This window comes from Papio anubis, chromosome 12, assembly GCF_008728515.1.
Source record: "Papio anubis isolate 15944 chromosome 12, Panubis1.0, whole genome shotgun sequence".
Lineage (NCBI taxonomy): Eukaryota > Metazoa > Chordata > Mammalia > Primates > Cercopithecidae > Papio > Papio anubis.
The window spans coordinates 17018408-17045311 of record NC_044987.1 but is presented as its reverse complement, the minus strand read 5'-3'; the positions used below and the strand labels follow the sequence as shown (position 1 = coordinate 17045311).

The 26904-nt window shown below is 54.3% G+C and overlaps 1 protein-coding gene across 1 annotated transcript in view; it reads right to left on the bottom strand.

Moving 5' to 3' along the window:
- Positions 1-26904, bottom strand: part of DSCAML1 (DS cell adhesion molecule like 1) — a 364654-nt gene that overhangs the window by 74714 nt on the left and 263036 nt on the right. The window contains exons 5-11 of the mRNA XM_021926590.2: positions 22141-22419; positions 18475-18750; positions 15808-16104; positions 13826-14098; positions 2885-3163; positions 2350-2469; positions 1269-1445 (exon numbers count right to left, since the gene is read on the bottom strand). Of these exons, the coding sequence (XP_021782282.1) occupies positions 1269-1445; positions 2350-2469; positions 2885-3163; positions 13826-14098; positions 15808-16104; positions 18475-18750; positions 22141-22419 (1701 nt within the window). The remainder of the gene's footprint in view (positions 1-1268; positions 1446-2349; positions 2470-2884; positions 3164-13825; positions 14099-15807; positions 16105-18474; positions 18751-22140; positions 22420-26904) is intronic.

Here is a 26904-nt window from a genome sequence, read left to right as displayed (position 1 = left end):
TGAGCTGAACGCGGGCTTTGGCAAGTGATAAAGAAGCTATGATTCTTAAAGGCGGGCACTCTGGGGAGAGGCTGGGCAGACCACACGCGGGCCTCTGCCGTCAGCCGGCTTTCCCACCCGCACCCTGGAGGGACTGCTGCTACAGATAACAAAGCTGGCCAAGCCATGAAATCTTTGCCGGCCACTTACCATACCGGTTGCTTCACTTACACCATCTGACTCACCCTTGACATGAAACGTAACAGGTGAGGCCCTATTACGAGCCCCGCCCCCTGCCCATGGTGTAGATCAGGAAAATGAAGTAGCACAAGGCCAAGTACGCTCATCAAGGTCCCAAGGTATTAAGTCCTGGCTCCCAGATTCATACTTGGCCGGGTCAGACACTAACACTCAGGCCCTTATAGCCATGTCTTGACATGGGGCCAGATGGACATGGCCCTTCTGATGTGATTCCCAGGGACCCATTATGCAGACCCCCGCAGTGTAAAGCAAGAAGCTCACCCAGTAGGGGTGTCTGTACGAGACTTAAGAACACCCTGGGACGGCAAATAAGCAGTGTACTTCTAAGGCCGTTGAGGCCTGCTCTGGGTGGGGGGATTTAGAAGCCGTGGGTACAGCACCGAGTTGTAATGAGCTGCATTGGTCCTTGGGCTTTTCCAAAGCAGCTTCCTCTTTCCATGATCAGTTCCTGCAGAACTCACAGCAATTTTGTGAGATCAGTGGGCTGGGAAGAGAACCCTCGAACAGGTGAGGAAACTGGAACACAGAGAGGGGAAGTGACTCTCCCAAGGTCACTCAGCTCATTAGGCTGATCTGGAATTGGAACCCAGGTTTTCTGACCCACAGGCCCTTCTTCTACATTGAGTATATGCTATTTTCCTTTCTACGCCACAAACAGGTTGTACACAAGCAAGTGTATATCAACTAGCAAAAATAAATGGTTTGCTAGGATTATTCAGATTGAATCGCCAATCTACAGACCAAAGTAAACAGGATGTCACATGATATTGCAGCAGAGCAAATCACGAGCTTATTATGACCAGGGTAGGGGTGAGCTGGGGCCTTTCAGGGTGAGGCCCCTGTTTTAGATGACAGTGCTTTCGAATGCCCCATCTGAGGGTCCCAAGCCCCGCTCTGACTGGGAAGCCTTCCTTCCTCCCCTTTATAGATAAAACAGTGGAGACCAAGAGAGTAGGCAGGGAGAGTGCAGAGCCGGGGCTTGGCTGTGATTTGGGGGTGCTGGGGGTCTGTGCGGGGGCAGGACTCACTCTTGACTGTGAGGAACATGGACTTGCTGATGTCGGTGCCTACGCCGTTGCTGGCCTGGCAGAGGTAGTAGCCAATGTCCTCTTCTAGGACGTGGCGGATCAGCAGCGAGCTGTTGGGCAGGATCTGGATGCGGCCAGTGAGGGGCACAGGGTGGTACTGCTGGGGGTTCCCGCTCCCTGGAAGGAGGCAGCTGTTAGGAGGGCTAGGTGTGTACTGGGGCATAAGCTGAGAGTGCCCCAGGAATGGCCCTGACACCTCGCTCTTGCAGATCGAGGGCTGTTTCGTAGCAGAGCTGCACCATCCCCAAAGTGCTGAGGCCACACAGCTCCCAGCAGACAACAGGAAGGACCCCCCCTCCCAGAAGACGGGCCTTGCCCCAGCTCTGATTCAAGGAGACTGGGTTGGGAGTCTCAGCTCAATGCCCACTTTGACACTGGCATGGAGCTTCTTTGGGGTGAATTCCTCGGAGAGGAAGAAAGAGCTGTCTTTGGGCCAGCTGGCTGCAGGTGGAGAGAAGACTGAGTCTTCGAATGGCAGTCGTCTGGTCTTAGGCAACCAGGCCTGGGAGAGAGGCCAGCATCCTCCAAGGGGGCCTTGTGGGCACCTCCTGCCCCTCCATTCCCCAGTGTCAGTCACGAATACAGTTTAGGATTGGGCCTTAGTCAGAAAGCAAAGGCATCCTTGGGATGAAATTGGGCTCCAAGAAGGACCCTGACCCCAGAAAAGGTTGACTGGTGAGAAGCAGGGGGCTTCCAGGTCTGGGGCCCCAGGGCAGGGTGGGGTAGGGAAAGCAGGTGTACACTGAGTTCTGGGGCGGAGGCAGGAGAGGAGAGGTCACGTCTGGGGGGACAAGAGGAAATAGGGGGTCAGCATGATGGCTGTTCCTGGTCCACAGACCCCCGGGGGTGGCTGAGGATGACTCCAGGTAAGGTGTAGCCTGGGGTCCGCTGGGGTGCAGACCCAAGGACTCCCACCCAGGGCTAGGAGTTGCCTACAGGGAACAGGTTCAAATCCCATCAGAGCATCCTCCTTTCCCCATCCCTGCCCTTCTTGGAGATTCTGGCTGGGCCAGGGGCTTACCCTTGGCATGCTTCCACATGACCTTGGGCGGGGGGTAGCCGTCCACCGAGCAGTTGAGCACACCAGCTTTGCCATAGATGCCGTCCTGGTTGTTGGGTTGCACCACAAATCGAGGGGGCACTGCAGAAAGAGGGAAGGTAGGGAAACAGACCATTTCAGTCTCTGATGGGTCTCCTAGGGCTTGGAGCACCTTCTGTTTGAGGTCAGCCCTGCCTGGGCCATTATAAAGTTGGAAGCAGGCAGCTTCTGAAACCCAAGATGCTGAGAGCTTTTGTCGAGTACTGGGTAGGGAGTTGGGAGTTCTGAGTTCTGATCCTGCCTTTACCACTGGCTGACTGAGCAAGTGTCTCTCTGCTCAGGGCTTTGGTTTCCTGCCCTGGAAAATAAAGAGGTTTAGGCTCCAAGATCATCTTGAAGGGCGCTGCTGGAGCCCACCTTCCATAAGCCTGTGATTGGAACTGGAAATCTAGAGACTGCAGTAGCAGCAGGCAGAGCTGGCTCCTCCCTCCCCCGAGGCTGGCCTGTCCCTGCTCACCGCGCACGATGAGCTGGCGCTCCCGGCTCACGGTGGCCGCTGCATTGCTGGCGATGCATGTGTAGTTGCCGTTGTGCTTGAGGGAGACGCTAGAGATCTGCAGGGAGCTCATGAATTCCTTGCTCTCGATGGTCACGCCCGAGCCTGAGATGATCACCTGGCCGTCCTTCCTCCAGGTGATGCGGATGGGCATGTCCCCCGAGGACACCACACAGGGAATGTAGAGCAGCTGGCCGATGGAAGCGGGTGGGAACTCGAAGGGCTGGATCAGAGGGGGCACTGGGAAGGCAAGGGGGTGCTGCCGTCGGGACCCTGTGCGCCCTCGCCTGGCCGGCAATGCTGCCTTACCTGGGGCTTTGGGTTGGGCCTTGAACAGAGATACCCTGGGGAACTGGGGCCTCGTTCTCCTATCCATGCAGGGTCTCCTAATGGGGCCTGGCTCCTGTCCCTCTGCCCGCCCAGGCTGGGATCCACTGTCTCTGTTCAGGGCCTTGGCTGGCCTGAATTCACTTTGACCTTCCCATGTGTCCTGGAATTTGATTCATGCCTGCTGACCTCTGCTCACCTTTCCCTCCAGCTTCCCTGCTGCTCCTTGGCACCCCTGTACCCACCTTCTCATCCCAGTGATGCAGCTCACAGCTCTCTGAGGGCCTGGGATACAGGCGAGGTGCCCGGTGGCAAGAGAGGAAGCACGGTGCTGGGACTGTCCCCCATGCATGTCCTACGGCTGCTCATCTGAAACCAGAGCACTGAACTCTGCGTCTCCCACAGGGTCCTCAGCCACCTCACCCCTCTCTATTGTCATCGAGTGTTAGGACAGGCGAGTGGAAGCTCATATCACTGTGCAGTTGCTTTATATATATGATCTCACTGGATCCTCCTACCAATAATGTCCCCATTTTACAGATGAGAAAACTCAGGTTCAGAGCAGAAAAGAAATTGCCCTAGGTTGCCCTGGTCATAAGATATGCCCATGGAATTTAAAACCTCGTCTGCTCTCCAAGTCCATGTCTCATCACCATGTGGCTTGGTTGCCTCTCTGAGAAAGCCCCAGACATGCCCAGACAAGAGGTAAGGGATCACTTTTTTTTTTTTTTTGAGACAAGGTCTTGCTCTGTCACCCAGGCGGGAGTACAGTGGCATGAACATGGCTGACTGTAGCCTCAACCTCCTGGGCTCGAGTGATCCTCCCATCTCAGCCTCTCAAGTAGCTGGGAATGCAGGTACACACCACTGTGTCTGGCTAATTTTTATTTTTATTTTTTTTTAAGAGACAGGTGTCATTATGTTGGCCAGGCTGGCCTCAAACTTCTGGTCTCAAGTGATCCTCCCACCTCAACATCCTAAGTGCTGGGTTGACAGGCAAGAGCCACCACACCAGGTCCAGAGATCTTTTTGTCTTGTAGGTGAGCTTCCTTGGGTGGCAGGAAAGAGCAGAGAGGAAGCCCTGTCTTCTGCAGGACAACCAGTTGGTTAGATGCTTCTGGGCAAAACACCATCCACCCAGCCTTCCTCCTGCTAGAAATGCAGCCTGCACCCCCCTGCCAACACTGCCTACGTCTCAGCCCCTTGGGGGCCTGTCTGGAGCCTGAGTCGATGTGAGATGGATCCTCCTTTCTCGGCTCTGGCTAGAGCATCAGCCATTATCTTTATGATAACTCAATTAGGCTGCAGCGACTTCCCCAGCAAGTGGGGGAGAAGAGAGTGAAGGAGATAGACAATTAGCTTAACAAGGATGAGCACCCAATAGATGAGATCTCCTTTCTGCAGTCGAATAATTAAATTACAAGGCCACACAGTCCTCTAGCCTTCTCCCAGGCACCAGCCCCACCCCTCCCTAGAAGCCTGCTACTCTCCACCCTGGGCCCATCCAGAGTGGCCACAGTGGGGGATGGGCTCTGGGGGGAAGGATGGATGGCATCAGATGCATGGCCCTCCACCCTCAGGGCACCCCTGCACTTTCAGGGCTCAGAAGGGAGCTGCCTGCAGGGAGCAGCCAGGTGTGGCCATAGAAAAACCCAGGCAGCCCTTTGGATCCTGGGAGAGTTCTTGATCAGGAGCTGTAGGTCCAGAGGAAGTGATATTTAGGAGGGATGTGGCCTCTGTGATCCTCAGTGGGGCCCTCAGCTGACCCTTCCAATGTCATCTTCCACCTCGTGCTCACTCTAGCCTGTGCTCCCACCAGCATGCCGTGAATGCCACAACCGCACACCTCAGCCTGCCTGGGCGAACACCACTGGGCGTCTGTCCTTCTCATCCCCCAGTACATGGGCTCCTCACCTACCAGCTGGCTTTGATCCACCTTATTCCAGATCCACCTGGAACCTAAATCCCAGCCAGCTTTTCCGGGGTTCTGGTCATGGCCCGGACCACCTCATCCCAGTCTCTGGCTGCCTCTTTTCCTGGATTAGGACTCTGCCCCCAGTGTTCTGAGTGGTTTATTGGGCCTTAGACATCTTCAGATAGATTTCTCTTGGGCCCTGACTCTAGCAATGGCCCAATGCCCATTCCTGAGACCTCCCCGAGATTTCTCTTGTTGGGCCTCTGCTGACCGCCCTCCTAGTTTGTGTGTGTGCCTAGGTCAGATCTACGCCTCCCAGCTCTCTTGGGCTTTCTGATGGATTGTAGCAGAGACCCAGATGTGCTGCCCAGTTTGTTTCCTTAGGCCTAGAAGGACCAGTTCTGGCCAAGTCCTCCTGCCCACAAAGGCCTCCTGGGAAACTCCCCTGGGAAACTCCCCTATATCCTTTCAGATCTGCTCAAATGCTGCCTCTTCTGTGAAGCCCACCTTCTTTCCACACAGCCCTGCAGACTTCGGTCCACACCTGGATTAGGGCACGCATCACATGGCCGTCAGGGTAACTGCATTACCCCTCCCTGGGGTAACTCCCTGTATAAGTGCTTACATAACTAAGACTTATTCATCCAGCAAATGGCAGGTGCCCAATGAATGCTTGTCGGGTGAGGAAACGAACGAACTTGTGTCTGAATATCATTTCCTAGGGTGACCTCAGAAGTTTACCTGCGAGGGGGCAGAGGGTGCGGCAAGCACAGGTTGGGGGCTCAGCCAGAATAAGAGGGAGCTCTGTGCTGCTCCTTGGGATGCTTTGGGGTTCTGGAACCTTGGTCCCTTGGTCCCTCCTAGGGGCCAGGCCCTTGCTGTCACAGCACCAAACAAGCTGCTGTGATTTGAGAGCTCTGTGTACGCTTGAACATGAGCAAGGGGAGGGTGGAGGCAGTGACGAGGGGCTGGAGAACAGGATGTGTGGGCAAAGCAAGGTGGTTCAAGGTTCTGCAGAGCCGAGAGAAAGCTAAGGGGCTGTGGAGTCTGGAGGGCCAAGCCTGGGTGGAGACGGCCAGAACACCACGTTTCCATTGAGGCCACAGCCAGTGGATAGAGACAGTGAAATCAGGCGAGAAGGTTTAGTTCAGGCAAGGAGAAGACTGTCTCTCTCAGTAAGGAGGAATTTAGATAATGGAGCAAGTTACTAAGGCAGGTTAATTCATTAATTAACTAATTCATCTAATATTTATGAAATGCTGCTCTGTGAAGGCATTATGCTCCGTGTGGGCTGGGGAAAGTAGAAACACACTTCAGCTACAGAGAGAGCCTCGGGGAGCTTCTCATTTACTAGGGAAGGCAAGATACTTCTCCAAAGATGACTGGACAAGGACTGCCTGGATATGCAGATGCTGAGCCCAAGCAGAGGGCGATGTCATCCGGGGGGGTGACTGCAGCTTCATGGAGGAGTGGAATTTGAGCTGAGAGTTAGAGGACACACATGCTTTCAAACAATAGATGGGGTGAAGGAGACAGAGGAGGCTGAGCCAAGGGGCTGTCATTCCTTCTGGTCTTCTGAATAACATCAACAGCTCGGAGAGGCCACTGAAGAAGAAGTAGCCAACATCCATCCTGGGAGTTAGACATGCAGGTGTGCTGGCCCCGTGCTCCCAGAGGGCTGTTGGGAGGCAGATGACCAGATGACCTCCCAACAAGGCAGGCTCCTTGCTCCCCTCCACCCTTGCTTCTGGGGGATGGGCAGGTGTGATGCATGGCTGGGGCTCCAGGCTAGTCACTCACATCCGGTCAATACACACACCGGGCGGCCTGGAGGGGGAAGAAAGCCCAGGGATCCTGGCTCCTCCACCAGCTCATTCAGTACTAGGAGTGCTGTGAGTGCGGTTTCCAAAGCAGAGAGGGGGGACTCCTCCATATATGTACATATGTACTCCTCCCCATACGTACAGGCTGTCCAAATGGGGCTGCCTTCTGACCTGTGAGTCAGTGGCGCCCTCTCCAATGCTCAGGGCTAGTAGCCGCATGCATGCTTGGACATTTCCACCTCTGGGAAAGCCATCCTCCTGGAGGTGGGGTCTGACCACCTGCACCCCGATTATGACCTGGGCCCTCTTTACTGTGGAGTCCAGCCTATAGACCTGCCCCTGAGTCCCAGCGTGTCCCCTAGCAGGCAGCTGGATGTAGGGGGCATGAATGCCTCACAACCTGGGGCTTTCTCTCCAGAAGCCCTGCTCTGGCCATAATCATCTTTAGCAAGGTGCTGCAATGGCGAGGAGGCAGAGGCCTGAGTGGCTGAGAAGACACAGTGGTCGAGGCAGGCCATTCAGTGTCCAGTCACCATAAAGCTTTTATGGCCACTTGTTTGGGAGTGCTGCACAGAGGAAGGCGTGCTGACCCCCAGCCCAGCTCATAAACATTTTATGGTGTCTCTCATGATCTCTCTCTGAGATGGAGCCTTTTATTTACTGCACCTGCTAGCAGAGTGCGCGCTGTGGGAAGTCGGGGCTTCTCTGCCCTTGCAGCATGGAGATGGGGCACTAGCCATGCCTGGAACCCAAAACGCCCAGTTCCGGACTCTGCTACCCATTCAAGTGACTGTGGGAAAGGCACCTCCTCATCAGCATCCTGTCTTACCTCAGTTTTCTCATCTGCAAAACGGAGCGGTTGGACCAACTAATCTCTGAAGTCAGACACTGATTTTCTAGTTAAAACAAGTCCCATATTTTAGGAATAACGATAACTGACTTAAGTTTTTTACACAATCCTCTCTTCTCAGGAAGCCCTTCCCGGATCACCTTACTGGACTTTGCAAACCTCCCTCTCCTCGGCACTCTCAGCCTCTCTCCTGTTTGACAGGAGAAATCTCTGGGGTATTTGCCATAGGATCCCTTTCCTCACTAAAATGTAAACTCCCTGATGGCAGGGATTTTTGTCTATTTTGAGCATAGCTGTATTCATAGAACCTAAAATAGTGCCTGGAATCTAGTGGAGGCACAGTAGATGTCACTGAACGAATGACATTCGTGGTCATTATCCTCATCACCACTACCATCGTCACCAGCCCCGTCTGTCCCACAGGAGACTGCTTGCTCCTTTGTTACTGGCTCCCTTGGCTGAGGAAATAAGGTTGTTGGTAGCGGCTTCCTCGGTGTTCCTCCCCCAAATGGCATGCAGGCCATCTCCTCCTAGGAGCCTGTTGTGCCCCTTTCCTGTGGATCCCAGTGAGGTTCCTTCCAAACCTCCACCTTCACCAGTAGCAGGCACTTGGCCAGGTGGCTGACTCTCCCTTAAGCTTATGATCATAGAAATCCCCGACCCACTCGTAAGGGTGGGAGAGGGTCTCTGGCACATGCTCCCAGGCATACGGCAGAGGCTGGATGGAGCAGTGCTGAAGCTCAGCATTGAGCGGCTAGGGAAAAACGAGGGAGGGAGGGAGCGAACATGGGCATTTGGGAGAGAGGGTGTTTGTGCGTGGGTGGGTGTGTCCCTCTTCCACTTGTCCTCCACAGGAGCCTGGCACCACCTCCCTGTGCTGGTTCTGCTGAGCATGGGCAGAAAGCACCTCTTGGCCTTGTTTTGGCTCAAGAAGCCCTCAGAGGCTCAGATGTAGGAATGGAGATGTTTCTTCACAGAGCCAATGCCAAGGGGCCCCAGTTGTAGCCCTGCCTTCCTAGTTAATTAAACATTCAGCCTGCAGGCCCAGAGACGCTTTTGTGCTACATTATTTTTCAGCTACAGGGGGCCCTAAAGTCACCACATCTAGGTTTGGTCTGCATGCCCTCCTCTTAGCATCCTGCCAAGGATCTCTCCGGATGACCAGAGACAAATACCCGCCTCCCCTGCGGCCTGGCTCTCCTCTGCCAGCCAGTGTCACATATGTCAAGGCACACACAGCCCCGAAAGCACCCTCCACCCTCCCTCCTCCCTGCTCCTCCCACTTTGCTGGGCCACAGCAGGCTCCCTTGGGCAATATTTCATATGGTACCACCTGCAACCACCTTTTGGGCTCAGGAATGTTGCCTTACAGGAGGGCCCTGGTGGTCAACACACTTGTGTATGTGTAACTGCTGGCGTGCATGTATATGTGTGTGCACTCACGTGTGAATGGGCTAATGTGCTAATTTGCTGCACGTGCATGCAATACGTACCAGGGTGCACACGCACGAGTGCTCACACACAGGTCTCTGCACACATGTGCATGCGTGTTGAGCATGTGCTGCTGTTCTTAGCTTAGTGTTTGAAAAATTCGTTAGAAGGCAAGCAGTCCCAGAAGGAATGGAGTCAGCAGTTGTTTTTCCAGCTCATGGAGCAACCTGGGTTTCAGCCCCACCCTGCCCACTGACCCTTGGCCTCACAGAGAGCTGGGGTGGGAGACTTCCAATTTTATCTCACATTTCTGGTGCTCTGTCCCCCCTGTCCCTGCCCCCCACTCGCCCTTTTCTACTTTCTAGCTCTCTGCTCTGAACCTTGGGTGGGATGCACTTCCTAGTCGGGCAGCAGCAGTGGGGTCTGGAGAGCTGCCCCCAGGCCCATACCCTTCTCCCCCTGCAAGTCAGGGCCCCTGCCATGCCCACGGGCACCTCCTCCACCTCCCTCCTCGGGTAGTTCTTGGAACAGCGCATCCGCTAATCAAGCAGTGTGATCATAATCAGCTCTGATGGTTCTTCTGCAAAAGTGCATTCTAATGAGGTGGGAGAGGGAGTCAGGGAAAGAATGGGGATGAGGGGGCCCGAGCTTTTGGAGTGGTGGGGACATGTCCCAGAGCCCCTCACACCAATGCTACTTCTTGGTCTAGAGAGAAAACAGGTGACTACACCCCTCTCAGGGCTGGATTTCTGGGATTTTTCAGACCCTGAGGGTGGGGAAGGCGGAAGGTGTGCATACAAGTGTGTGTACACACACACATACACATATGCCTGCTATGCACAGCTTATGCTGGGTGCTGGGGATTCACACGTAGCCAGGGCATGGACTCTGTCCTCTAGGCTCACACACACACACACACACACACCCCTCCCGCCCCCGCCTTCCCTCCCTCTCCCTGGGCTGCAGAGACACTGTCGCTCAGCACCATCACAACAGGCCCAGCGAGTCGCTGAGACGGAATGCATCAGATTCAATTCATTAGGACTGATCACTCCCTGAATAGGGCTGAATAATTGATGAGCAGAAGCAGCTTTCAGGATGTTCCGAGTCCTCTGAGGCCCGCTGCAGCCCTGTTATTATTATTTTTTAAGCCAACAAACCCGACCAAATGCTCGCCAGTGAGGGCGGGTGAAGGGAGCGAAGCAAAGGTTAGATGTTTTAATATGTGATGTTTACACTGTAAACTCTCGGTCCACTGCTTGTAGGGGAAATGGATACAGGCGGCCCGGCCCCGTGATGCTGCTTAAAGGAGGGAGGCTGAGCTGTGTACACAGCCACCAAGATGATTTGTCCCGGATGTCGGGGAGGGGGGATGTGGCCTGGGGGATGTGAGGTCCCTGGTGGCATGGCAAGGCCCCTGGGCTGGGCAGAGAAAGTGGCCAGGATGCCCTTCCACATGGCTCCCGTGCAACAGCAGGGAAACGGGTGTTTGGCTGTGAGGGTCTCCTCTCTCCTCCCAGGCCTCAGATGGCCACAGTCAGGTTTCCTAGTAAGTCCTCAAAGTAGACTTTGAGAGTCCACTTTTAGCTGGGAGCAGCGGCTCACGCCTGTAATCCCAGCACTTTGGGAGGCCAAGGTGGGTGGATCATCTGAAGTCAGGAGTCCGAGACCAGCCTGACCAATATGGGGAAACCCCATCTCTATTAAAAATACAAAAATTAGCTGGGTGTGGTGGCGTGGACCTGTAGTCCCAGCTACTCAGGAGCCTGACACAGGAGAATTGCTTGAACCTGGGAGGAGGAGGTTGTAGTGAGCCGAGATCACGCCACTGCACTCCAATCTGGGTGACAGAGCAAGACTCAGTTTCAAAAAAAAAAGAAAAAAAGAAAGAAACAACAACAACAACAAAAGAGAGCCCACTTTCTTTCCTGGGCTCAAAGTGAGGTTTCCTAGTAAGTCACTCCAACTCAGCCTAATGTCTCAGTTTCAGTTCAAAGCACACACTGTCTGGCACTGTGACGGGTGTTAGGCACACGAGAGGCGTGTGACTCTGCTCCCGTGCACTGATGGCAGGAGCTCGGGGAGAAGTCCCCACCCAGCCTTCCACTGCCACTGTTCAGTCCTTCCGGGGGCCACCAGGCCCTTCCACCAGATGCCCAGTGTTATCACATGCTCGAGGGTCCCCCACAAACACTTCCTCTTCCCATGCGTCCCTCTTGCTGCTGACAGTGTGTTCCATGTCGCTTCCAGTCTTGGGCAAAGCAGTAGTCAGGGCGTCCCCAGGGCCCTCCCCCGCTGCCAGGGCCCCTTACCAGGCCTGGACCCCTCTTTTCTTTTTCTTCCTTCCATGGGCCTCCTGCTAGCTTTCCTCTCCTGGTCAACGCTATCCCTCTCTCTCTTCCCTTGGGGATACAGAGGGGGTTCTCCCCAGCTTCCCCTCCCCACTGCCCTGGGGTGACACAGATGTTCAGGAGAGGGAAGCCCCGTGGTGACAGGGCCCTCAGAGTTCTCAAGGACTCTTGTCTCTTCCACACCCTCCCTGGCAGTCCCAGAAGCTCTATGTCTTTATTCCTAAGGCAGGGCATGGAGCAAACAGTCCTCCCTCCAGCCTGTCCTTTCCCTGGCTCACGGCCATTCTCGGTTGGAGCCCAGGTTCTGGAGTTACGCAGACCTGGGAAAGATTCTCACACCAGATGGCAATTTACTTAACTTTTCTTTCTTTTTTTTTTTTTGAGATGGAGTTTCACTCTTGTTGCCCAGGCTGGAGTGCAATGGCACGATCTAAGCTCACTGCAACCTCTGCCTCCCAGGTTCAAGTGATTCTCCTGCCTCTGCCTCCCAAGTAGCTGGTATTACAGGCATGTGCCACCACACTCTGCTAATTTTGTATTTTTAGTAGAAACGGGGTTTCTCCATATTGGTCAGGCTGGACTCAAACTCTTGACCTCGGGTGATCCACCCACCTCGGCCTCCCAGAGTGTTGGGATTACAGGCGTGAGCCACCATGCCCGGCGTTACTTAACTTTTCTATGCCTCCACTTTCTGCCCCCAAAACTGGGGAGGAAATGTTGCCTGCCTTAGCTGAGTGAGCAGCTGTGGGGTTGAAGACAGCAGTGCACGTGGAGCATGGAGCACTGTGAGGGGTGCACAGTGCACCTGCTGCAGTGACAGTGGCAGATCATTATAACCATCACAGCCTGCTGCGATAGCCCAGGATGGTGACTGGAGATCCCCAGACCTCCCTTCCTCCCAGGCAGAGCCCCAGGCTGAGGTCTTCATGCTTCTGGAACCTCAGGCTGCGGAGGACAACCTGTCTGCGTATCCTCCCCAGGCCTGAGCCCACCCTGGCTCTTCACAAAGAGACATAAGCTCTTCAGCCATCATAGCCATGGCTGACTCGGTACCCAAGCCCTGCAGCCTGGTTTTCACTGGCTTCTCCTTAGTCAAGCCTGGGGTATCCACCTCCCCAGCCTGGCCCCAGAGCAACCAGGCCACCCTCCTCTCACACACCATCCAGATAGTCTCCAGGTCTGTCAGTCCCAAAGAATATATTTGGGGGCTTCGAAGACCTTCACAGCCCCAGAACCAGGGAGACATCATCATTGACTCACATGCTCATGTATTTTCTCGTTTATATTCACTCATTCATTTGATCCACAGACTTAGTGAGTGGCTACCCAGTACCAGGCATGAAATGCAGACCTCACCCAGGTGGGTGTCAAGGGCCCAGGAGGGAGGAAGCTTTTTTTTTTTTTTTTTCTGGACACAGTTTCACTCTTGTTGCCCAGGCTGGAGTGTAATGGCTCACTCTTGGTTCACTGCAACCTCCATCTCCCAGGTTCAAGCGATTATCCTGCCTCAGCCTCCCAGGTAGCTGGGATTACAGGCATCTGCCACCACGCCTGGCTATTTTTTGAATTTTTAGTAGAGACAGGGTTTCACCATCTTGGCCAAGCTGGTCTCAAACTCCTGACCTCGTGATCCGCCCGCCTCGGCCTCCCAAAGTGCTGGGATTACAAGCGTGAGCTACTGTGCCTGGCCTGAGGGAGGAGGCTTTTAAGCACCACCCAGTACTTTCCAGGCCTGAAGCAGTACTAGAAGGTGGAAGGGTGTTCCCAGTCCTGTAGAAGCAGCCTGTGTACTGTGTATCCCACAGGGAGTCGGGCTCCAAGCGTGCTCTCTCAACCCTGGCCTCCTGTTGCTGGTCTCTTGTGTGGGCCCGCTGAGCTCCTGGGGGCAGAGGCCCCATGCAGCCCATCTCTGGCCTGGCCTCTCTCCCGGAAGGCGGCCTGCCTCCTCTGTCTGTAACTGACCTGCTCATGCACCTGGGGTGTGTGCCGTCTTGTTCTGCAGCCCGAGGAGGAACCCAGATGTAGAGGGATCTCATGGCCTGTGTCCACCCACAGTCTTCTGCCCTGCTCCCTTTTTTCTGAATGCCAAGCTGGGGCCTCTCTTGCTCAGGATTGCCTATTGTTGTCTGAGTCCCACCTGGGGAGGGGCCCGTGCATCCTGGGTGGTCAGGCGGGCAGGGGCCCTGGCTGGTGAGGGAGGCCTACCTTTGACAGCCACGTGAACGCTCTGGCTAATGGAGAGCTGGGGCTGGATGAGAACGCTGCACAGGTACTCCCCCTCGTCCATGCCTTTCTGCACGTCAGTCAGCTTGAGGGTCCCGTTCTCAAACACCACCTGGCGGTGGTTGTCCGGCAGCAGCAGGGCATCCTTGTACCATTTGATGGAGTAGTAGGGATAGCCGATGACCCTGCAGTTGATAAGGGTGTCCCGCCCGGCGACTGCTGTGATGTTCCGCATGGCCCGGATGCTGGGGGGGCCTGGGCAGGAGTCAGGAGGGAGGAGGAGGAGGAGGAGAGGGGCATGTGCTGCCGTCAGCCAGGGACAGCCGGGCACCACCCTGCGTTGCTCTTCTCAGGCACGCGGCCCCTGAGACTTTCAGGGGGCGGACATTTGGTGGGGGCACAGGGATGCCTTTTTACAAAGCTACAGACAGGGGCTGGAACTGGGGGGGTGCCCACAGTCTCTCCAGCACTCACTATTACTAGCTTCAAAGAGTTGCAAACAGACGCAGTATATACACGCCTGGGCCAAGAGCCATTCCCCTAGTGAGACAGGGATAGGACCAAGCTGCAGCCCCACCAAGGAGTGACTGGGATTTGGGAGGGCAAGTTACTCAGTTATGGGGAGATTAAGATTTTGGGATGAAAGTGGAAAGGTAGAGATTTTGTTGTTTCCATTCTACTTGCTTATTTTTGATCTCGTACCCAAAAGGAATTTAAGTTAACTACTTAAAGACAGCAGGAAGGTCTCGCCAGGTGAGGTGATGACTTTCGGTCAACAAGTAAATGTGTATTGTAGGCCCCTGGGAAGGAGCTGTGAAAGGGGTGCCGATAGTGCTGGCCGGGGAGAGAGAGTGTCCTGGGCTGGGCCTGCTGGGCAGATGGCAATCTAGGGGTTGGAATGGGAGTTCAGAGGCTACCAAGCAAGACAGTGCTCCACAGGGTACAGGGTGCACTCTGGGCTTCAGGTCCCCATCTAGAACAGGAGGGGCCCGACTGGGAAATCTTCCAGGGCCCCACATCTCTGTCCCCCTTGCAATTCAGAGGAGAGATCAGGAGGGTGGCCAGATGGGAAACCCGTACTTCTGTTGGGGGTCCAAGGCCTCGCACAGGCAAACTTAACATGAAACTCCATCTTTGCTCCTTTTCCTACCCCTGTGGCAACCAGGAGTGCCCCTGGATCAGTGCCCCTTCCCTTCCTGCTGTCCCCCTGCTCCTCTGCCCTGGGGTCAGGGGTCAGCAGTAGGGTCAGATGAAGACCAATCAGACCCCACGGGGCTACAAAGAGCTTCAGTGGAGACTGTGTTCTCACCACAGTGACTTGGAGAACTGAGATGTGGGGACGATGCCCCTGAGGGCTCCTTTCCCCACTCTTGGAGGCTGCCTGCTTTGGGACACCCCCAGCCAGGCTCAGCCTCTTACTCTTGATGGTGTGAGCCTTGCGGGAGAAGATGATGCCCTGGCTCCTGGTTGCTCACACCTCCTGGAGCATCTGGGGGGCTGGCTCAGTGGGAAGACACAGGGAGCACAGCTTGGGTGGGCACCCATGTTAAACGCCAAACCTGGTCCCCAGCCCCTGCCCTGTCTTGCCCTTACGAGGCCCTGGTGGGGCTGGCAGATATCAGCAGGTGCTTAGTATACTTAGGCCCCAGAGAGATTTGGTGGGGAGGAATGGGCTAGAGGGTAGGAGGAGGGGCTGGGCAGGTTGGATTTCTGGAGAGGGGGAAGGAGGAGGGGGACTGGGGAGGTGAATGAGGGTGAACAGTACCAGACACACACACGCACACAAGAATGGATGATGGCGCTTGAGGAGGGCAGGGAAAGGGGACGAGGGAGGGGAGAGAGACCTCTACTAAAATCAAAATGACGATTAATAATAAGTACTAATCAGCACAAGAATAATGGTAACCACAGAGATGGCAAAGGAACTCAAAAACCTATTCTGATATTTAAATGTAGACAGGCACCTCTTACGTTTATTCGCGCCTGATATTCAGCACTGCCCACCGAGTTCCGCGCGGTGCACCGGTACACGCCCCCGTCGCGGATCTGGGGGCCTGTGACGTTCATGTGGCTGATGGTGGTGCCGTCCGACATGGTGTACTGGTTGGTGCGGTGGCTGCCATCCCGCACAATGGGCTCGTCGTCGAGGGCCCAGGTGACTGTGGGGGGTGGGGCGCCCTTGGCCGCACACATCAGTGAGAACTGCTCCCCCGGGTTGACCACCTTCTCGCTGAAGGACGAGACGATGCGGGGTGTGCCGTCTGCAGGAGTGAGGAGCCCCCTTCAGGGTCACCAAGCCACGGAGAGATCGTCCCCCCAGCCACCCCACCTCAGCAGGGGAGGAGGCAAAAAGCAGCCGTAAGAGCAAAAAAGAACTTTTGTGTACATCAATTCTGCTATCCACAGCCCCAAGTGGTGCCAGTTACTGCTGTACGTGGATTCAGGCTGTAGGGTTTGCATCCTCCCTCAATCACTTATTAGCTCTGGGTTTTTGGGCAAGTGGCTTAACCTCTCTGAGTCTTTGTCTCTTATGGAGGGAGGATGGGGATAACAGCAATCATGTTTATACCCACCTCATGGATATTCTGAGGATAAAATGAATTAATGCATTTCAGATGCTTCACACAGCGCTTTGTAATTTCTTAATAAATGCTGGTTCCTCTCAACTCTTCCACTATTAATAAAGACACAAGCTCAGAAGTTAACTGCTTAGAACTACCTATGGAACCGTCTGGCCCTGTGGAGTCTGATTCCAGTTCCCTCTGCGTGGGACCTCCGGAGGGGGTGGTGGTGCTGCAGGCCTGTTAGCACAAGGCCTTAAGTCTGAGGCTGAAAGTGCACAGAGGCAGTGGCAGTGAGGAGTCTTGGCCGGGGCTTAAGTCTTGGCTAACAGAATAACCCTGGACGAGACAATTAAGCTCTGTGCCCTGGCTTCCTCACGTGGAACACGGGGATGTAATTATTAACCCTGGCCATCCTTCCGCACAGGATCGTTGAAAAGGATTAAAATAGGCATTAAGTACTTTAAAAGTAGGCCAGGCATGGTTGCTTATGCCTGTAATCTCAGCACTCTGGGAGGTTGAGATGGGAGGATTGCTTGAACCCAGGAGTTTGAGACCAGTCTGGGCAATGTAGGGAGACCATGTCTCTAGAAAAATTGTAAAATAAAACAGCCAGGTGTGGTGGCACATGCCTGTAGTCCCAGCTACTCAGGAGCTGAGGCCGGGAGGACGGCTCGAGCTCAGGAGTTTGAGGCCGCAGTGAGCTATGGTTTCATCACTGCACTCCAGCCTGGGCAACAGAGCAATGAGACCCCGTCTCTAAGAAACAGAAACAAGAAACAAAAAGGAAGACAAATGTTTGTGTGGTCGGGGTGAGGAGTAAGGGCTTAGGTTCCTGGGTGCCTCACACCTTCAAGGAGTGTGGACCCACAGGCCGTGACGGGGACACGTGGGGAGGATCCCAAACCTGTGGGGCTTGCTTGGGTTTGGCTGGCATCTTTGTTACGACAAGCCCCTGGAAGGAACAGAATTGTGTTGTGTTTGTTTTGGTGGCAATGACGGAGGAGGTGGGGAACCATTAACCTTGTTTGTAAGGACAGGGTTTCTGCCAGCCCCCACCGCACCTTTGTACAAATGAGAAAGTGGTGCCTCCTCTGTGTGGACAGAGCCCAGTGCCAGGGCTCATGGCTTGGAAAATGAGGTGCAGGCTGGATTTCAGTCCTCACCTACCCTCTTGGCTGGGCAACATGTGCAGTGAACAACCTGAATAACCATACACAGGTGTGCTATGTAAGGAACCCTGGGTGGTGGCAGCTTTAAAGGAGGAGAGAGAGAAAGAAACAGGTAAAACCCAGGATGTTGGTGAGACACAGAGCCTGCCTTGAAGAGGTCTCAGGCAGGGAGAGGAATTGCAAGTCCAGAGGTTATTGGCACTCTTCCAGCCTCTGAAGACTCCTCTAATACTGAAATTCTAGTAATTTCTGAGGGCAGAGACAGTATAGTATGATGGTTAAGGGACCTGAACTCAAATCTCTGCTCTGTCCCTTGGGCAGAGCTGTGTCACCTCGGGCAAGTGACCAAAGCCGCATTTTCCTCAAGAGCAAAATGGGTAACATCATTAAAAAAAAAAAAAAGGCCTCAGCCCAGGCGGGAGGATCACTTCACCCCCAGTTCAAGACCAGCCTGAGTAACATAGTGAGACTCTGTCTCTATTAAAAAAAAAATAATAATAAAAAAAATACATAAAAAATTATCCAGGTGAAAAATTATCCTTGGACATTAGCGTGGTGCAAGGTGGTCCCTGCCCACAGTCCCAGCTACTTGGGAGGCTGAGGTGGGAGGACTGTTTGAGCCAGGGAGATTGAGGCTGCAGTAGGCTGTGATGGCACCACTGTTCTCCAGTCTGAGAGACAGAGTGGGACACTGCCTCAAAAGAGAAAAAAAGATAAAAAAGATTTAAATATAAAAAAGGACCTCCACACAGGGCCCTTAGGGTGAGATGGTGCATGGGCCTGGTGTGTAGTAAGCACTGGTTTAACGCCTCCTGGCATTGTTCCCACCTCAGCAGGAGGGAGGGCATGAGCTTGGCAGCCCTAACCTGCCCCACCATGTCCTGGCGCCCCAGCTCACCCTCGAGTGCAATGATGGCAAAGTCCTGGGCGGTCTGGGCCTTGCGGGTGGCGAAGCACTGGTAGGCGCCGGAATGGCTCTTCTGGGCCGAGGTGATGAGCAGCGTCTCGTTGCTGAGCCCGCGGATGGAGATGGCCTCGTCGGGCAGCACCAGCTCTGTGTTGCGATACCAGCGGATGGTGAACTCCGGGGAGCCCGTCAGGGCACAGGAGAGGATGACCGTGCTGCCAATGCCGGTCTTCAGCTTCTTTGGTGTCAGGGTCACATGAAGGGGATCTGGGCCGGGCCGGGGAGACGTGAGGGAGAACGGGGGGGAGGAAAGAACGAAAAAAGGGCTAACTGTGAGTGGAGTGCAGCTCGGGGCAGTCGGGGTCACAAAAGGCCCAGGTTCTGCCTCCAGACCCCTTGTGTGGACTGGGACTGGGGAATTCCTCACTCTAATCCTCAGTTTACTCATTTGTTAAATGGCAGGCTCAGATTGAGGGATCTCTTGGTACTTGTTGTTCTGATGGCCTGTGCTCCCCTGAAACGTGTCCCTGTGCCCGGTGATAGCGTGAGGCTCCCTCTGGCTCACTGAGGAGGGCGGAGACTTGACTGGCTCATTATCTTCCCTGCCACCCATCTCAGAAACCAGGGGGGCACCCTTGGCCCAGCAGGCTGTCTCCCATACTTGCAGAGATAACCCATTGCTACGTGCTGCTGGTCTGATTTCCTCTAGATGGATCTGTGGACCCCCTGCTCGGCATCGCCCTGCGTCACCCCACTGCAGGCCTGGAGCTCCCAACCTGGATCCACACGGCAGTACCGCCCTGCTTCCCCCTAGCTGTTCTCCATGCTGCAGCCGACCACTCGCTGCTCAGAACTTCCATGAGTCCAAACAATTCAGCATGGCATTTGAGGCCCTCAAGGCCCTGAGGGCCTGACTCTAGGGGTTCAAAGGGGTTCCATTGTCACCAAAGCCATAGGTCTTTAGAGCACCAGCAACCTGCCTGTGATTTCTGCATACCCTGGGCTGCTTCTGGCCCCAGGGCCTCACCTAGAGCATTCTTTGCCTAATTCTTACTCATTCTTCACATGGTATCACCTCTTCCAGGAAGCCTTCCTGGCATAACTCCCTCTCCCAGGTTGGGCTAAGTATCCCTCCTCTACCCTCCCCGTGTATAACTCACACCACACTGAGCACCTTGTCTCTTCATCACCTCTTTTGTGTCTGTCTCTCTCTCCCTCTGGACTGTGTGCCGCTTGAGAGCAGGGTGACATCTCTCAGCTTCATAGGCCTACCATGACCTGAGTCATTACTGATGGTCTAACTGGCTTAGCAAGCCATTTACAAGCTCCAAGCTGACCTCTCCTTGATCTCTATGGGCTAGACGTTCTGTATGTGGGCTCAGGCTCCCTGTATAGCTTGGTACCCCAAGTGAGGAGGCCTACAGGAGAGAGGAAGATTGCAAGCTCATGTGGGCTGGGTACAGCCAAAGCAGACATGACTGCATGCTTGGTTCTCCCTGCTCATTTCCCAGAGCCTCTGCCTACTGTCCAGGAAATGTCAGTGCACACTGAGGCAGGTGGCGCCCTGCTCATCCCAGTCACCAGCTGGAGCTCCCAGTGCTCTGCCAGCCACTGTCTCCTCACTGCTCCTGCATGGGCTTGGCACAGGTTGGGTGGGGGCCTTCGTGGAGGAGTAGGGGCATATGGAAAGCATTGCTTTCCTCTCCATGAACCTGGCAGAGAGAGGCTGTAGAGAGGCTAGAAGATGGAGAAAAGTCACGTTGATTCCCCTTGAACCTTGGTGGTCCAAACAAGCCCACTGTGGGGAGGGGTAGGGGGCTGGGGATCAGAGAAGATGCATTCAGGGTCAGCGTGGGCATGCACACATTTGGAGGTGGTGACTTGTTGTACATCTGTGAGAGTGTACTTGGATATGGGCGTGTTACTGTGAAGGGATTGTGTAGCTGTGTATGTGTACGGGCACCGTACATCTATGCGTGTGTACATGGGGAGGTGGGCAGGTGCATTTTCAACAGGTGTGCCTGTGTCTGTGTGTGTCTCTGCTTCCCTGCAAATACTGGTGCAGGAGCTGTGAACACTGCATTTACCTACAGGAAGGTTTGCTAATTTTCCAAGGATTTGAGGGTGTGTTGCCCTTGTGACCTATTTAGAGAGAGAGAGAGAGAAAGAGAGAGAGACAGAGAGAGCGTATGTGTAGAGCAGGAGGGTGGGAAGGAGGTGAAGGTAATATTGGAATAAACTTTTTTAGACTGTACTTAGGGCAGGAAGAGAGGTGCCGATCCTGATCCTCTGTCTGCTCTGCTGTCCAGGGCTGGTTTTTACGAGAGGAACCCCCAGGTCCCTGAAGCAGGGCTTTCAGCGTTGTAACCAAAGCGTTTGTGCCGTGCACTGCCACTCCAGAGCGTGTCTTGGGGCTCTTTCTGTTCTTCCACCCTGACAGTGAATTTGTGTTGGGAGGGCACTTTTCTGGGCACGCTCCAAATCTCAAGACTCTCTTGACGGCGAGGAAGGAGACTCAGCCCTTATCTGGGCTGGGGGAGTCAGACACTAGGCCCAGGAGTGGGCTCTGCTGTGGTTCTCTGGTCAGCCTGAGGGTCCGTAGCCCTGCTGCCCTATGTTCGCAATGGGTGGGAGGTGGGAGGAGAGTTTCTTTGGTCAACCAGGACAGGAGGTGGGATCACCTCCGGATGGTCTCTTTCCACTGCCCACATTTAATGACCCTCAAGATACTGTCAGTAATGACAGCCTCATTCCTGTCCCATGAGGCATGGCATTTCCTCAAGGGTCTCCAGATCCCAGCCCCACTGCAACCTAGAGAGCAGGGAACTCAGAGTCAGACTCTTGGCGCTGGAGCTAGAAGGAACCTCTTCATTTCACAGATGGGAACCCTGAGACTGGGTCACACAGGAGTGGACAGAGGTGGGGTAGGGGGACGGGATGAGCTGGGCCTCACAAATCCTCATCCAGAGTGCTTTCCAGGGCATTCGCCCATCTGCTTCTACCCTCTCTGCCTACCTTGGGGGCTCCTCAGCAGAAGGGGTATGCTAAGGTCTTGGACCCCAGAAGGGGCAGGAGGAGGAGTAGGAAGGGACCAGGTTTGACATCCAGCTGGAAGGTCCTGGCAGAGATGATTTGCTTGTTTATGGCCAGTTTCTGATCTGATTAATCAGTGCCCCTATCAATGATTGTTAAACATCCTGAATGTCACCCTAGGATTGGGATGTATGTCCTCTCTAGTGGATTGACAGCTGCCTTGCTTCCCTTAGTTCAGATACTGCCTCCCTACAAGCCCAGAAGCCCTGCCCTCATGGCGAGCACATCACCATCACCCTCCTCATCCCACTGGAGCCTCATGACCTCTGGGAGGTAGGAAGGCTGGGACCACGTTCCCATTTTACAGACAAGGGCACTGAGCTGATGGTCATGGTTATGTGGTTTGCCCAAAGTCAGTTGCTATCGGCTAATGCCAGAAACAAAAGGCAGGCCACCTGATTTCAAACCAAGGGCTTTTCCAGGACACCAGACTGCCTTCCCCAGTCAGCCAGTGTAATTCCCAGGGCCTGGTCAGAGACAGGTCCAGCTGTCCACACTCCTCCCCCGACCCCTGCAGTGCTCTCAAAGGTTACTGGGGCTGCAGAAGGGGCTTTCCCAACTCACCAATGACCGTGAGGATGCCTGTGGCCTCTGCCGAACCGAAGGTGTTGGTGACCTCACAAATGTAGGTGCCGCTGTCCTCGGTCCGCAAGTCGCTGATGGTCAGCCCCGTGATGCGCTTGGTCCAGCGGCTGTCAGCCGGGAGGGGCCGGCCATCCTTGAGCCAGCGGATGGCGGGGATAGGGTAGCCCGAGGCGGTGCAGGGCAGCTCCACAGTGTGGCCGGCCCACACTTCCCGGGAGTGGAAGCCATCCAGGATGGTGGGGATCGACTCGGCAGGGTCTGGAAGGCAGAGAGGGTCGGCAGCCCTGGCCAGCCCTGGGTGGGATGAAGCAGGGCTGGGGGACGGAAGGCAAGCACCCAGACAGGAGCCTGCTGCCCACTGGCGCCCATAGCAAGGAGTTTCCAGGGCGGCTCCAGAGGAACGTTTCAGGGAGGGTGCACTGTGTCTTCTGTGCTCAGGCCAGACTGAGCCCCAGACAACCTTGACAGGGATTCCCAGCAGGGGCTGGGAGGAGGCGAGAATATGATGGAGTTCGGGACTAGAGTGACAGACAGAGGCACAGATGGAAGAAGTGGGGAACAGAGCAAGACATGCAGGGAGGGAGAGGGTGTGCGTGAGAACTCCTTTCCCACGGAGAGTCCCTGGGTTCTTTTATTTTTGAGATGGCGTCTCAATCACTCCGTTGCCCAGGCTGGAGTGCAGTGGTGTGATCTTGGCTCACTGCAACCTCCACCTTCCAGGTTCAAGCAATTCTCCTGCCTCAGCCTCCCAAGTAGCTGGGCCTACAGGCACACACCACCACACCCAACTATTTTTTGTACTTTTAGTAGAGACAGGGTTTCACCATGTTGGCCGGGCTGGTCCCGAACTCCTCACCTCAGGTGATCCGCCTGCCTTGGCCTCCCAAAATGCTGGGATTACAGGCCTTAGCCACCACGCCCAGCTGTGTCCCTGTATTCTAGCCCAGGCTCTAGAGCAGTGATGTGTCATGATGTCTCAAGTTTGCAATTCATAGTAAGTATCTCTCTGGGCCTACTGGGAGATGGGAGGACGATCTATTTGTTCCTGCTCTATCTTCTCCTGCCTGAACTCTGGAAAGACTCAGAAATGACCAGTTCATTTCTGCCAGAGCCTAAAAGGATTCAGAAGCCCCAGCAGTCACCCGTGACAATCCTATATTTTGCATTCCGAAACCAAGAGAAACCAGCAACTATGAGACCTGCAACCTGAAGCCGCAGAAAACCACAGCCCCTGCGGGCAGGATTCTGTGTGCGATGCCCAGGCATTTCTGAGTGGTGTCCTGTCAGCCCTCTCAGGCTCGTTCCCACCCTCCAAGGCCTCTCTGGGTTTCCTGCTCCTGGGGGACCTCCTCCCGCTCTAAACCTCACCAGGATCCCCCTCACCTACACAACACACCTCCACTGCTTATCCTGAATGCCAAGGCCTTCTATGATCTGGGCCAATGAGTCGGCCTGGCCTGCCTACACTGTCCCCTGTCTCCACGGAACCCTGCAGTGGTGTGCTGGGTCATCTGGGTCACCTGGATGTCCAGCCAGCCTGCTCTGCCTGGCCAGCTTCTACTCCTCTTTCACAAATCAGCTTAAATGTCACCTTTTCTGGATGCCTCCCCCAGACCACTCTCAATGACTCCCACAGATTTTTCTTTTCCTTTCATTTTATTTTCAAAGAACTCCCCGTTATTTTTATTTTTATTTATTTGTTTTTTGAGACAGAGTCTCACTCTGTTGCCCAGGCTGGAGTGCAGTGGTGTGATCTTGGCTCACTGCAACCTCTGCTTCCCGGGTTCAAGCAATTCTCTGCCTCAGCCTCCCGAGTAACTGGGATTACAGGCGCCTGCCACCATGCCCAGCTAATTTTTGTATTTTAGTAGAGATGAAGTTTCACCATCTTGGCCAGGCTGGTCTTGAACTCCTGACCACCTGCCTTGGCCTCCCAAAGTGCTGAGATTACAGGCATGAGCCACCGCTCCCAGCCCCAGAACTCCCCCTTATTTTAAAATAAATGTTTTATTAATAGGTCAGGCATAGTAACTCATGCCTGTAATCCCAGCACTTTGGGAGGCCAAGGTGGGAAGATCACTTGAACCCAGGAGTTGGAGACCAGCCTGGGCAACATAGTGAGATCCCATCTCTGCCAAAACACATACACACACACACACACACACACACACACACACACACACACACGACTATAGTGCCAGGTGTGGTGGCACAAGCCTGTGGTCCTGGCTACACAGGAGGCTGAGGTGGGAGGATCAACTGAGCCAGAGATGTGAGGCTGCAGTGAGCTATGATTGTGCTACTGTATCCCATCCTGGGCAACAGAGCAAGATCTTGTCTCAAAAATAATGATAATCCTAATACTCATACTAATAAAAGCCTTAAAAGTGTTTTAACAGATAGATAATATATGCACTTGGTAAAACTTCAGAAAATATAGAAGAGCATGTCATAAAGGGAGTCTCCCCATCTCCCCACCCTCCTGCCCTCTGCCACCCCACGTGACTCTCCAGAGGTAGCCCCCATCGGCACTGCCCCTTCCAAGGGCAGTCAGCACCCGGAAGACTGTGAGCTCCTCAAGGCAGTGTGAAACCACTGCTGTATCTCCCCAGGCTGCTGAACCACAAATGTCTAGGGAGGATGAATGAGGAACTCGGGCATGGGCAGGCCAGTAGTCTGATTTTTCTGGATAGAAATCCACATTGCAGAACTGTATAGACTTGTGGAATTACAGAGCTGGCTTAGGGAGCTTGAAGCATGAAGAGATGAGGATGCCGAGACCAGAAATGTCCCTGCCTGGGATCACACCATGGAACTAAGATCAGAAGCCAGGGCCGGGCGCGGTGGCTCAAGCCTGTAATCCCAGCACTTTGGGAGGCCGAGATGGGTGGATCACGAGGTCAGGAGATCGAGACCATCCTGGTGAACACGGTGAAACCCCGTCTCTACTAAAAAACACACACAAAAAACTAGCCGGGCGAGGTGGCGGGTGCCTGTAGTCCCAGTTACTCGGAGGCTGAGGCAGAAGAATGGTGTAAACCCGGGAGGCGGAGCTTGCAGTGAGCCAAGGTCTGGCCACTGCATTCCAGCCTGGGCGACAGAGCGAGACTCCGTCTCAAAAAAAAAAAAAAAAAAAGATCAGAAGCCAGGTCTCCCCAAGCCTTGTTCAGTAAATGGTATCTGAGATGGAATAATCTAAAATCTTAAATTTTGCTTAAGAGTGGATAGTGGTCCCTTCACTAACGGGCACTTTCCTCTGCCCTCAGCAATTGCCCCGGAGAGGGGTTGGGGTGAGAATTCTCCTCTCTAGGGGAAAGATCTTGTTCTCTTCCCACCTTCCAGCGCTCGTCAGGGGCTGCCTGCGGGCTACAGAAGGAGCCCAGGCTGGGAATCAGGCTCTCCAGAGGCTCTCTCTGACCCAGTGCCTGGGTCACTGAGAAGCCCTGTGATCTTGGGCAAGTTTTGTGATCTCCTAGAGCCCGAGTTTCCCCACCTGCCCTGCTAGAGGTGATAACATTGCCTCCAGACCTCACAAGGCCGTTGCAGGCAACCAGTGGCATAGGTGTGTGGAAGTGCCTTAGATGCTCAATCCGCCTGCAGATGCGCGGGACAATTACTATCTAGAGCCCACACGCCCTGCCTGCCAGATTCTGTGGCCTCTTCTCCCACCCCCAACCTGGTGGGAATGGCTGGGATAAACAAACCCGGTGCCAGGGAAGAATTACTCAATGTGACACTTAATTGATGCAAAATACACAAATTCCGCGGCACACCGCAGAATTTACAAGCGGAGGGGCCATCAGGGTGGTGGAGGAAGGGGCGGGGGGAGGGAATTAATCACCGAGGCTCAGGCGTGAAATTAAATTCTGAGGGAAAGAAACCTCTTTCATTACTCCAGAGCAGAAGTAAAATGCTGCGGCGTGTACACGGCGACAGCCCGGGGGGACCGAGCGCTGCTAGCACTGAGGCAGGGCTGGGGGAGACAGATGGTCAGGCCTGAGAAACTGCTGGGGGTGCACTGGAGCTAGGCTGGGCTGACTGGGGGTCTGAGACGCCCTGGGGCGGCTGCTGGGAACCCCCTACGGCCAGCTGAACGGCACTGCTATGGTTAGGTGGTTAAGGCACCGCCAGGAGCATGGCTTCTGCACCTGGCTCTGTCCTTTGTGAGCTGGGGGATCTGATTCCAGTTCCTCAGCCTCTCTGACCGCTGGTTTCCTCCTTTATAACTACAGATGACAATACCCATCCCACTGAGTTGTGGTGGGGACGGAGTGAGTTAATACACCTGAAAGCACTTGGTAAGCTCTAAAAAAAGCACCTAGATGTATGGAATGATTATGATTAGGTTGTATTTTGTGGAGGCACAGACTATTCTTGCAACTGCCTCTGCAACTTGGAAAATATAGAAAAATGAAAGTTGCCCTTCTTCCCCACCCCTATGCCTTGGGAAGGTAGTGGGAATAACAATATAGCAACAACAGAACCACCACTGACAATAATAGTAGCAGCTACTGTCTGTCCTCAGCTTCCTGTGTCAGGCACTAGCTAAACTTTTTATAAGCAGTATTAATTAATTAATAATTATTTATTTATTAAATAATAAATAATTATTCATTATTGAATAATCCACTGTCACCCAGGCTGGAGTGCAGTGGCACGATCTCATGATCTTGGTTCACTGCAACCTCTGCCTCCCTGGTTCAAGCGATTCTCTGCCTCCACCTCCCGAGCAGCTGGGGTGCC